At 32.2% G+C, this 13,105-nt stretch overlaps 1 protein-coding gene across 4 annotated transcripts in view; it reads left to right on the top strand.

The window, feature by feature from the left end:
- The window catches only part of LOC128234763 (transient receptor potential cation channel subfamily M member-like 2), a 50,873-nt gene that overhangs the window by 21,188 nt on the left and 16,580 nt on the right, over positions 1 to 13,105 (top strand). For 3 of the 4 annotated variants that reach the window (XR_008261029.1, XM_052949261.1, XM_052949263.1), the window contains exons 7-12: positions 3,061 to 3,265; positions 3,467 to 3,657; positions 4,442 to 4,542; positions 4,917 to 5,051; positions 10,719 to 10,785; positions 12,424 to 12,536. Coding sequence is in view for 3 of the 4 variants with exons in the window: in XM_052949261.1 (XP_052805221.1) it covers positions 3,061 to 3,265; positions 3,467 to 3,657; positions 4,442 to 4,542; positions 4,917 to 5,051; positions 10,719 to 10,785; positions 12,424 to 12,536 (812 nt within the window). In the remaining variant the exon portion in view is untranslated. The remainder of the gene's footprint in view (positions 1 to 3,060; positions 3,266 to 3,466; positions 3,658 to 4,441; positions 4,543 to 4,916; positions 5,052 to 10,718; positions 10,786 to 12,423; positions 12,537 to 13,105) is intronic. The other variant, XM_052949262.1, reaches the window with a different exon arrangement.

Genomic DNA, 13,105 nt, shown 5'->3' with positions numbered 1-13,105 from the left:
CAAAGTTGTTGATTCATGATTTCTTTCAGTATTTCTTGTTTTAATTTGTTTTATTATTTTTTGATATATCACTCCCTTTAATGGGGTTTCTAAAATTGTGAAATCATGATGTCATGTGATAATGGGGGCTAAAGGTGTTTGACTGTAGCTCAATGGTGTGTTTACAGATTTATATTACAACATACTAAAAATAAATAGGCAAAATAAGTGAGTATGACGTAAATAAAATTTAACCGGTGTTGTATATAAAATATCGAATGGCAGTCTTTAAAATCTCAAAGTCTCTTTTTGGCCAATATAAATTAATTGCTAGATTTTCATCCAGTGTCTTAAAGTGACACTCTTATTCAAATTTAATACATACACATGTATAACATATATAAATTTTGAATGATAAGCCTTTAACTTCTTACTAACTAGTGTATTTATGGAAAATATTAACAACTGATAACAATATAGTAACCGTGTATTTAATAGCTGAAAACACAAATATATTAACTGATTGGGGAATGCTTAAAAATAATTAGTGTGATCTACTATAGTCTCATAAGGTAGATGTATCATGTTTTCTGCACCTTTCTTTAAGATTAATCTCTGTATCCTTAATAAAAACCACTATTGTTGACATTTATTCATCCTTTTTTGGTTTATCAAAACATTTGCATTAATTTTGGTAAATTGTATTTGGGAGTAAAAGTGCATCTTAAAATGAGGGTATTTTATTGTTCATTAGATTAATGATTAAGGAACCATAAACATGAGTTTCTAGACAAACCACAGTCAAGATCATAACAATTCTTCTTTTTTACAAGTAAACGTTTAACATCGAAGAATAAACTAAGTTCCTAGGCAATACTGAAACGATTTGCATATACATACCGGTACACTAGTCATTTTTTCTAAGGGGCGGCGAAAAAAAGAGTGTCGTGGGGGATGAAAATTCAGCAATGAATTGATAGTTGCCTATTTTGTACTGTACATTGAATTTGGGAAATCAGCGGCCTGGTAAGCTCAGTTAGTTATGAGTTCTATGCTGGCTTTTGAGTATTTTGGTTAGAGCCAACACCAGATGCACTTTTTATCCAAGGTTTACTTTGATACTAAATGCAAAGGCGTCTTGATCGGTCTTAAGATAAAAACGTTGAGGGGTTAAGTTTTAGGTTAATCCCTAACCAACATGAGGCATCGGTTAGAGTGCTGTTTTAGTGTTTTGGTAATCATAGGTTCGATGTCATCATTGGGCACAGATTTACTGTTAGTGTTATGCACCAGTCAAATGTCACCACGCCCCCCCCCCCAGGTCCGGTTGTTTTACCAGGGATAGCCGGGGAAATTGGCCGTGTTTTTACATCCAGGTGGGCGTGGTAATGCGCTGGTTTTGTCTACGCGAAAGCCAAAGTCCCCACTAATCCCAGGACCTGGTGTATTATGGTGGAGATCATTCTTTGATAAATTATATTTCATATCACTCACGTTTTAGCACTCACAATTTTATCTTCCTTAGTAGATGACAACAACACAGCATTCCATTTAAAATGCTGAATTAAAACAGCCAAATGTAAAGCTATATTATGGAATGCTAGTTGTTTCAAATTCCTTGTATTAAAAAAACTCAAATGATGTAGTTTCAATCTGCCCAAGTCCTCTCAAGAATCATAGTTGAATGGCACTGCAAAATGTGTTTGATAATTCAATCCGTTTCAACTAGCTGCTTCAACAAACAGATCGTCTTCATGTCATTATCGCTACTTTATTTTGTGCCACTGACTGTCTGTCATTGACGGTTTCAGATAGTTGTGTTGCCTCCATTATACATGGCTAATTTTCATTCAAGGGAAATAACGCGTTTATAATTATTGCAATGATACGTGCTGACTTCAGAAAAAAACAAATGTTGTATGGCTATTCAAACCGACTCCGTAGATTTTGTTGGTTTAATTCTTACATCAATATGTTGGCGATATCAGAAACCCATAAGTATCCAGCATTTTGCGGGAAATTAAAGCAATGTATTGTGGTAAATGGTGAAGTGCATTGTGTTACTCGCTGGACATGCGCACCTAAAACAAAGGGAGACAACAAAGTGTCCACCAATTTCAAGGACATTAATTCATCTAGCAACAATAGAATGGGCATAACAGAGACTGCAATTCCGTGGTTACGGTAGACCGTTGAAACGAAATTTACGCTTGGTATATCCAACCTGAACATGTTAAGTAGAGACAAGTGATAACATTAAGAAATAAAAATAACGATTCAGTTCACCTTTAATAAAACAAATATAAAAAACTACAGAAACAAGTACAGAAGTCGGAAATTTAACATTAACCCCACTTTTAATGACACAGGGTCAACGCAAAAGACACAGAACATCAAAACAAACAATCTCAAACCAGAAACATGGAAAAATGGCACAAAACTCCGCAAACAACTCACTACATATATAATATGTAACTGCAACTAGTGGTGTTAATCAAGGATTGTTAAATACCGGATTTGAACGGTCAGTCAAATGTAAATTTTCTGGGGTTTAAACGTGTTTGCGTGCACAGTTTAAGTGAAATTAAAAAAGTAATAATTGAATAAGTGAACGAAGGATTAAAATGTGATTCAACATATACAGAATTTCGGGATGGAAAACGTATTTGGGATTTTTTTTGTGATTCGGGAAATCATACATATTGCATTTAGAATATGACCTGTATTTGGAAACTACAGAAGACGAAAAACACCCGATATTTTAGCTTTGATTGTTTGCCTTCCACCGGCGTAAGTTTTAATTTTCGCCTAAACTGAAAATCCGCCCAACATAGTAACGCATTGAGAAACGGAAAATATTTAATCAATTGCCTTTGGTTGTAGTTCTCCTGTTTCCTAGTAGGCAGTTGCCTCGGTTTATTGAGTATCGTGTGTCACTGCCCTTTTTATGTAAGTCTCAAGTTGAGAAATAAAGACATTATTGCAGCCAGAGAAGGAAGTCAGTTGTTAAACTTAGATAGTTTGGTAGTGGGTCTTTCAAATGCCAAAGGCGGGATATATATTTAATGAACTGTATTGTAGATGCCGAATCAGTGCCTAAAATTCTGCTAGTTCTGGCGGGTGATTCTGACACGCTAGAAACTATTCATCAAGCGATAGAAAACAACACGCCCATTATCGTTGTGAAGAACTCTGGCGGGGTAGCGGATATCCTCGCGTACGCTTATCTCAATGCAGAGGAAATGGAAATTGAAGAAACGGACCCTGCTGGAAAAAAGCACAATAAGTAATGTTTGAAGTACTGAATTAGACGTTTAGTGAACAAAATGCAATAAATAAACAAGAAATATTTTTTTCTTATTATTACGGGCAACTGAACTGTTGCTACTGACTATACGTAGCCTGTTTAAGTTTGTATAAGTGTTATTTATATAAACTACATAATAGCACTATTGCATATTGAGAGTCAGTTATTTATAATAACCAGGATATGTCGGTACCTCGAGGAATCTGTGAAACAGACGGTTGCGGATATGATAAAAGAGGAATTCGGCGAAAACGACACGGTGATGCAACGCAAATGTGCCTGCGTCATTGATTACGAGCTCATTTCCGTGTATGACATGGAAGGGCCGGGCAGTGTTAAGGATATTGATATTTTCCAGGTTCTAACGAAAGGTACATTTCGAAATGTCCTTTACCCCTGAAGACAGAAAATACTTTATTGAATTTTAAAACCTAACTGAATACGGTTTTCTTCAAAAAAGATCCTGTTTCTAGTTTCCTCTTGGCGAAAAATAGAAGTTTAACCAGTCATGTTTTCATTACGTGGTGTTTATAAATGAGGGCAAAACTTTTCTAGGAAACCATGTCTCACTATAATGCTTAAGATCTTAACAATACAATTAAATTGTACTAAAATGAACATAGCATTAAGTGTTTAAGACACATTTCAATATTTACACAGCATTTATTTCATATGCTTATATTTCTTAATATATTTCAAACCTTTTTCTAAATATATTTTTCAAACTATTTCTAGCTTTTTTTCCCAACTGTATTAAAATACATTTACAGTATTTTTTTGCTTTATTCGCCCATATATGTTTCTCACTTTTTTGTATTTTGTTATACTTTCGAATTTATTTTCCTCTATATCTGGCTTAACTTTTTGTTATACTACCTACGTTTTCTTCCTATACTTTCAACTTTTCTAGTAATATTTTCCATTATAGCAATATTCAATTACTTCTAGCTATATGTTTCCCACTATTTCTGTCTATGTTTTCCACTATTTCCAGCGAAATTTCTTAATACTGACAATTTGCGATAATTTTTACCTATTTTGCCTACCATTTCAAGCTAATTTTTGTAACTGTATTTCTCGCCCTTTATAGCAATTTTTGCAAATAATCTGAGCGATTATTGTCAACTATTTTATGCTGTTTCTCACTTTTTATAGGCAACACGTACCAAGTGAAAGACCAATTAAAGCTAGCCCTGTGCTGGAACAGAATTGATGTGGCAAGGAGCGTCATCATCAACAATGGCAATAAATTGCCGGTAAGGTCTTGTCTTTATGTAAGAAAAAAATATAGGTTATGTTAACAAAGAATTGATTTAGACAAATTTGTAAAGATAACAAAAGACAGCCCGTATACCAGAACAGATATGTGTTGCATGAAAATAGTCTTATTAAAGAGTGTAAGTTATGTTTTATTTTAATATTCTTTGAAATAACTAACAAGATGTGCGAGACCCTGTAATATTTTCGTTGACATTAATTTAATTTCCAAGGAAAAGACCTTTGTATCTGATTGACATTTCAAGGCATTTGTATCAGACATATATTACAATGCATTTGTATCTCACATGTATTAAGGACAGCTTTGTATTTAATATACATTGAAGAGGCTGTTGCATCTTATACATTGTAGACGAAGGAACTGTATCAAGTAATGATCTCGGCAATACTACAAAACCGGGTGGACTTTGTTAAACTTTTCATTCACAACGGTATGGACCTAAGGACGGACCTTACAGATCAAGAGATTCAGCGTCTGTACAAAACGGTAATGATAATGTATACAGGCTCATTTAGGATGTTGGTGTTAACAATCGTTTTAAAGGAAATTAGCCCTGCAAACAATCTTAATGTGCATGCGACGTGTCTTACAACTTACGTTTGAGTTTTGTTAGTAACGTATCTGGTCATTGAAGTAAAGTATCTGGCCTACAAGTAAAATGAATCGAAAAAAATTATATCAATAAACCAATTAATCATTCCATCAATCAATTAATAAACCAAACAACCAATCAATCAGTCAATCAACCAACAAACAAATTTACCAATAATTCAATAATGTATAAAACAGTTGCAATCGCAGGTATTGTGTCACTGTACCGAATGTATGATTTGAGGTATATAATATATATCGGCTGGGAAAAATGTTGTAGCAACAAAAGACGAAGGCAACAAAGGTATACTTAGTAGGTTAAAAATAATTTACGATTTATATTAAAGTATAATTGACAACCATAACTCGCAATGTTTAAAAAAGAAGGGTTTTATTAAATCCGTAAGTTGAATGACTTCAAACTAAATATGAATTATATATATACACAATTTCCTTCGGTGTTGGGTGCTTTGTTGCGGCATTTCACTAGTTAACCGGGGGGACAAAGGTCCTTGAGAAAGAGGAAAGGGAGGTTCACCTAATCTTCATGGAATTCTGGAAAATTGCAAACGAATAACTAAATACGTTACTTCTGCAAGAAGTGCAAATTTGTATTTTCGTTCACACTCTGTTTTGTTGAATGGAAATATATGTTCAAATTGTTTGTAGTTTTTGATTGAACAGCTCCTTAAGCTTGTATATTGTGACGTATATAAAGCCCAGATACGTTACCTTATTCATGTATGATCTTCCGTGGTCTTACGACATCTTCTATAATTATACCCCGAATACTTTTTTTTGTTGAGGGTTGTAATCAATAGTTTTGTTTAGGCTTCTTATATTCAGTTTTTCACTATTTGGAGTGTTTCAGAATGCTAATGATGTAGCTTGTCATAACTTTTACACGCAAATGTATATAAATCATTTGTTATAACGAACTAAAATGTGATATTAAAGTATTACTAATACGGATGTGTAAAGAATAAAAAAACGTGTAAGCATATTTAAGTAGATGAAGTGTAAATTATAGAGATAAGTATAGTACGGTATGTTTCTTTCATTTAACATTGATGGAAACGTATCTGGTTTATAGTTTTATACTTTCAATTATTCCGTCAAGCATGTGCTTAATTCAACTATTGATAATTTTCCCAATATTGAATTTTGTAAATAGTATGCTTTGTTCTTCCGAAAAAGTCTAAGGTTGAATGCTAATATTTATTTTTTGCTAATATGCATTTTCAGCTCGACTATTGAAAGAATAAAGAGGGTTAAGGACCATCTTACAGCAAGAAACATACCTCCATTTTAATCTTAAATACAAATTATGGCCCTTGATTTTTTTTAAAAGGCATATTTGTATATTCTTAACCACATTTTCATAATAGGAAATCAAATTATTTGAATGACTTGCGTCATTGTTAATAATAAAATAATAATAATAATAATAATAATAATAATAATAATAATAATAATAATAATAATAATATCTTTATTTAGAGAAGGTATAAACACATTGTGACATAATTACAGGTTCAACCATAACAACATCATATTTACAATGTGGCCTTCTATGAAGAAAAAACAAACAATCAAAAACAAAATGTATTTGGTAAATCATAAAACATCTGCATCGCGCTTATACATTCCTATACAAGAACTTTTGATGTTTTGAATATAATTATTCTCTACAAATCGTGTTTAATTAACATAACAATTCAAGCGGGCTGGAGGGCAGCATCAAAGTCACCATATATAACGAATAATTTTAGTTAGGTTTAACATGAAGAGACCAAACTTGGTATTATTACATCGTTATTGTATTCACTTCTAAGTCAAAGCGGCGTAGTCGAGCGCGCTGTCTTACGACAGCTCTTGTTAAATAATGCAGTTACGTAGAAACAGTGACGTAGAATCAATGAAAATCTTGATTTTAAGGCTGGATTTATAAGTTTAACAATGTCAATCGAAAATCTTGTTAATTTTTGTTGGCAGAAAATGCAAAGCTTTGGATAGATTAAAATATTTAGCTTTTGTATTTTCGAAGCAAAAACGTCGGGTATAATCATATTCCTAGTTTGGATGTTTCCAATGCGTTCATGTATGGCAAGTACCATAACTCTGGCTTTGACAACTGCTGAGTTATTACCCTTTTCTGACTGGGGAAAACGAACGGGTATTGGGGTTCGTTATTCGACAATTTTGTTAGAGTCAAGTATCTAAACACTCATTTATTGTGTATCGGTCCACCGGACTTCCATTAACCTCAAAATCCGATGACGATGAAGAGTTGCCCCTTTCACCGCATCAGTGATAAAACAATATAATACTATAGTTTGCCTATTTGGGCAAGTTCAAATATATTATATAACAGATTTACATTTAATCTATTCATATAGCATAATTATGCAAATTATTTAGTCCTAAAGAAACACATACCAGCACTGATGAGTAGTTTTTGACATCTGCATTTATAAGATGGTAATAATATTGGTATTCTTTTAACAGAAATATATGTATTTGTTGAAAAACGATCATTTATAAAATGGATTTCCAACCCCTTTACTTAAGTCTGTTTTGTGTACGACGTGATACACATTTTGTTAATAGATCGTACAAACAATGTCTATTCTGAGAAGGTTAATGTGGAAGCCTAAACTGAAAATAATACATTTTATTATTCCTACATACTGTAAATTATGATAACAGTTTGGTTTATGAGGTGAAAATAATGTTATAAACAGGTCAAAAATGACATTTTAACGCTCAACTGATGGATAATTTCAACTGCATTTCGTGAAATTGATAACGATTAAGCTAACATTCATAATTGAAAATTATTATTTATTTATTGTCCTTACAAAGTTCGCTAACTGTAATGGATATTTAACTTGAATTTCATTGTATTAATGGTCACTTCATTTGATTTGTTATTGATAATCAATAACATAGATGCAGCTTACGGAAATGATTTTAAACAGGTTATAAACTTATCAACCATTTGAAACACAATATTGGATGATAGTAATATTCACTCGATTAATGCAAGATATGTGCTGGTTTTCCGATATATTAAATGCATGTGTCAACTGGTAAGAATTTAGTATGGGCTTCACAATCTTATTGCAATATATTATTTAACGTTTTATTATGAAACTGACAATATGTTTTAATATTTTTTTATTCTACATGCGCTCAATGTAGTTGCCTAAACGCGGGTTATTTGACACAGTTACCAATAAACATTAAATGAGATGTCATTTAGTTGTGACCCTACCATAGTAACAAATGTATTAATGAACGTATAGTTACATCCCTGTAGTTATATACTAGAACGCATTTCAAAAATCTTTTGTAATGAAAATTCTGAGTTGAAAAAAGCTTTTATATACTGTAGGGCCCTTTCCTCCGTAAATATATCTTATACATCATACATGTCAAATACAAAACACCAGCCATCATGATAGTTATGCTTTTCCACAATTTTGTATAAACAATTTAGACACTAAACACATCCTAAGCCTTTTGCGAACATATAGCAGATAAAGACCAGATAATGCAATGCTTGTCCGAACTGGTATCATTTGCTAAAGTTAAAGCTTGCTTGTAAATATTTTGTTGCATATTGGCTGATTAGAAATCCCTCCTATTGTGATGCATCATTTGATCTTAAAAGGTTGCACTTTAGTCTGATTGTCTATCCTAATTGTGCATATGAAATAATCATAACTGTCAAAAGTCACAGAACATAACAATAATCACAATTGTAACACAATGGTTAAAAATGTACTGCTGACTGAATAGTATTCAAATGGAAATGGAACGCCACGAATTCATTGTTTGAAATATTAGACATGAACTATTCAAAAATTAGACATAACAAAACAATGACTACTAAGTAGTTTACAGAAAACGTCACAAAACTAATCCACAGTACTGCCGAAATTGAACCGAATGGTACATATTTTTTTTGAAACCATAGAAAGAAAGAAATGCTATTTAGTTTCAATTGATTCTGTTTGTGTGTCACTAAAAAGGTGTTGTGTGTACTGTTTAGGAAAATTGCCGTCAACAATTCAAAAGGAAATCTTAAAACATCTTCAAGCGTTGTCCGAGATCTAATCCAAAACTTTTTCCAGTTATTAAGCTTAGATATTGGAAGACAGTTGTTAACTCAGCGAACTGAAGTGTTGTTTTCTGCCTTTCTGTATTTTAAAAACAACAACATTAATCCTAAAACGATTATAAGCATCATCATTATAAGCATACCGGTCAGGTATATCACACATGTAGATCCTGTTATATTCTTAGAATTCAAAGCATAGTTTGGTCCAGATCAATTTTAATGCATAAGTATGTTTAGCTCACTTGACGTAATTGATAAAAAACAAAAACACATATGTTTGATTACAAATAAAAAACTTATTCCACACATGTTAAGGCTTTATTAATTCGCGAATGGTTTGTCATGTCAGTGTCAAATAAAACACGTCACATACTTAAAGGATTTGTTACCTGTATATAAATGCTATGTTGTTTCATAACAGTCAACCGCGTTATACATAATAATGCATTTCAATCAGAAAAAAACTAAACTAATTTGCATCAGCCTCTATTGTGCATCCTAAATTAGGTTGTTCACGTTTTATAGGGTCAGACATCGAAACGTTAATAACACGTGCATTGTTAACAAAGTTGTGTTGTCGGACAGAAAAAAAAACTTTCTATAATCGGCTTATAACCCAGCAATGCACCAGTTTCAAGCACAAATATTTTGTTACAATATGCTTTGTTCATTTCTCTGTATAAAATACACATTATTTTTTTAAGAACGCAACTATATTTTAGTGTTTACAAGTTAATATTACAGAACATGAGACCATCTCTCTTATCTTTGTCTAACATTTAGTTTTGTATAAATGTGTAAAATAAACACAAAAATATATCAATTTATCTTTAATAATCAGTCGGTAAAAATACAACAGGCAGTTGAATAATTTATATGTTTAACAATAATATATCCTTTCAGAAAAATGAGAAAACTAAAATCTAACACAGTAAGAAGGAAACGGTATTATGTTTTAAAAATCACTTTTAAACCACAAACATGAGAAGTTCAAAACTAATCCTTTAACAGAAGTCGGTATGGGTAACGTCCCTTGTTTCTATAATCGTTTGTTCAAATTTTATTATCGTTTGTCGCCGACGTAGGCCTTTCCGATCAATTGTGGATTATAATCGATTATCGGCAACACTAGAACAAAAATTTGGAAACAATGATAAATATCCTCAAGAGTTTCAAAAAGACATTTATTGTGCACAATGATTTAAAAATATGGTAAAAAATGGCTTCATTTTACAAAAGGCGTAAATGAAGCCATCGAGAATCGAATTAATTAAAGCTTAGATTTACAAAATTCTGTATACACGAGCATATGCCAGTTTGTGAACAAAAGATATATAAGCAGAATAAATCTATTATTTTTTGCATTTTTAAATGGCAGGGAAACAAAAATATGTGAACGAGCTTTTTAACGCCTTAACTCGAGTCTTTAATTTCAGGTCCGTGTTAGAGGAAACCATGGAGTATCGGTGATTCATGACGTAATTCCTGACACTTATGAAATAGGTAATCAAGTATGATTTTAGCTATGGGCTACGACAGATCAGATTTTTTTGCCAAAACATTATTAATGAAGAGTTATAATTATATAGTATCATACCCCACTGCTAAATTAAAATCAAGTCAAAGTTTTATAAGCATAATCGATTTGAACATTTCCAACATACAAGATACATTTAGTTAAATATAAATGTGAAATAGATCTGAAATTATTATCTAAGTGAAGCTTATTATGTGATGCTTTTATTTGTTACAAATCTAAGTAGCATTATTATGTTAACATTTAACTTGGCGTTAAATTTGGTCAAATATAATACCCGGGTGTATATTTTGCGTACGTCCCTAAATGAGGACACACTCACTTAAAGTGATGTAAATATTTCTTGAACATTCAAATAAAATAAATAACATTTACTACTCCTTCTCAATTTATATTTCTGCATTCTTCGTCTTAAATATTAAGGTTGTGTTCGAAATATTAAAATTTAGTACGTTATATTTTAACGCATTAGTACTAACTAAAAGTAAATACTTTCCAATCGCAAAAATTGTTTTAATTTAATAAACCACTGATGTGTTTCTACATGTGTAAATCATTGTTGCATATTGCTTATAAGTGTTAATTCGTTACATGATCACATGTACATAACTAGGCAAAACCAAGCTCATTCAACTACTGTTTAAAAATTCAAAGTGTTACTATGTTCTCCATTAACATATTTAAAAAAGTACCTCTTGCATTAGAGATTAAGGTATCGTTTTACCTTAAACGAAAAATAAATAAATGAGATAAACAGCAAAATCATAATGTGAAGCTTTCATATTCAATAAATGCCGCAGCATTGCATGATTGCTGTCTTACACATAACATTTGTTTTTTTTTAAACTTTTTACTTGTTCTCTTTCGATACCGTGGTTTTCAGGAAGACAAGTTTTATAAATCCATTTATTCTCGTATTGCCCCATATTATCATTTATCACTGCAATTTATTAGATTATAGTTTATCATCATATACTTAAGTGGATGAAAATTGATATTGCTTTTTTTTGTATTTTGAAACCATAATCGAGAACTTCATAAACAGCAGCAGCATGGACAGCTTCTCAGTAGGATTTTAATTTCCAGATGGTTAAAATCATAGAGTTATGATGATTTCTGCTTAATTTTAACAAATGGAACATTCGTTTCAGTACATTTTGATGTGGAAGTTTTTGATGTTACTCTTTTTATCTGATACCCAAATATTCAATGGTTGACATTTCATTTTGCAATTACAGTGATATAAGGTGCACACTACGCGAGTTAAGGTATATGGCTTTTTTTGAAATATGGAATTAATGGCACTTGAACGAGTCCCATGCATGCTGTGTTTTCGACTTTTCGGTCTGAAGAAATTTCTGAAGTACGTTTTAGCATGGATAATAACGAATAAAGGATAAGCACTGATACACGGATTACAGAGGGTATAATAAGGATAGTTATAATGACTTGCTGTTCTTGGAGATGCATCTGACGGGTGGCCCATCTAAAAGTGTTCAAGTGAAAGCGTACGTCAAAAGTTCGCATACTCTAACTTCAAATCCTTGATCCGCCTCTGCATTTTAATAACGTAAAGTTAATAGCAATCAAATGACTTCTTTCAGTTTTTCCAGGATATGAGTTCATACGAATTGACAAGAATGTTCAGTTCCTGTTTATTTGGTCGATATTGATGATGTATCAAGACATGGCGAAGCTGTGCTGGGCTGAAGGAAAGGTTAGATAGTCCGAATTAATACGAACTTTTGGGGTCCTTATTCAGCAAATGAAAATCAGAAATGAGGCTAAATATGTTTTGTTACATAAAGTTTCCAGATACTTACCGGTAATATTCACCTCCCGTTACTGCCGTTTTAGGTGCTGAGAGTTTAGCTAAGATGTTAATGCTACCATTTTGTTCACTTAGTTTGACAAGAACTGCAACCAAAGTATATGTATGCTTTGTAGGGATTTAATCAACCTATTCCAATTGGTGTGGACCCAGTTATTTTTAAATCTATGACAATGCTAGCTTCGGTTGTTGTAAATCTTACAGGACATTGGAGCACAACTATCGATACAAACATTTTAGACCTTGTCATCATACCACAATGAAATGTTTTGTAGTTTAAGAGCTATTGCACAGACATTTAGATCTGTTTGATGCACATAAATGAAAAAAATGTTCCATCCTCGCAGAAGTTGGTTTTATTCACATAAATTGTAATTCATTTGTACCAAGCTCACAGATTCATATTTTATATGGCTCCCACATTTAAGTTCAAAGTCGTTTGATGCACACACTTG

The sequence above is a fragment of the Mya arenaria genome, chromosome 5, assembly GCF_026914265.1.
Source record: "Mya arenaria isolate MELC-2E11 chromosome 5, ASM2691426v1".
Taxonomy (NCBI): domain Eukaryota; kingdom Metazoa; phylum Mollusca; class Bivalvia; order Myida; family Myidae; genus Mya; species Mya arenaria.
This window is presented reverse-complemented; position numbering and strand designations above follow the sequence as displayed.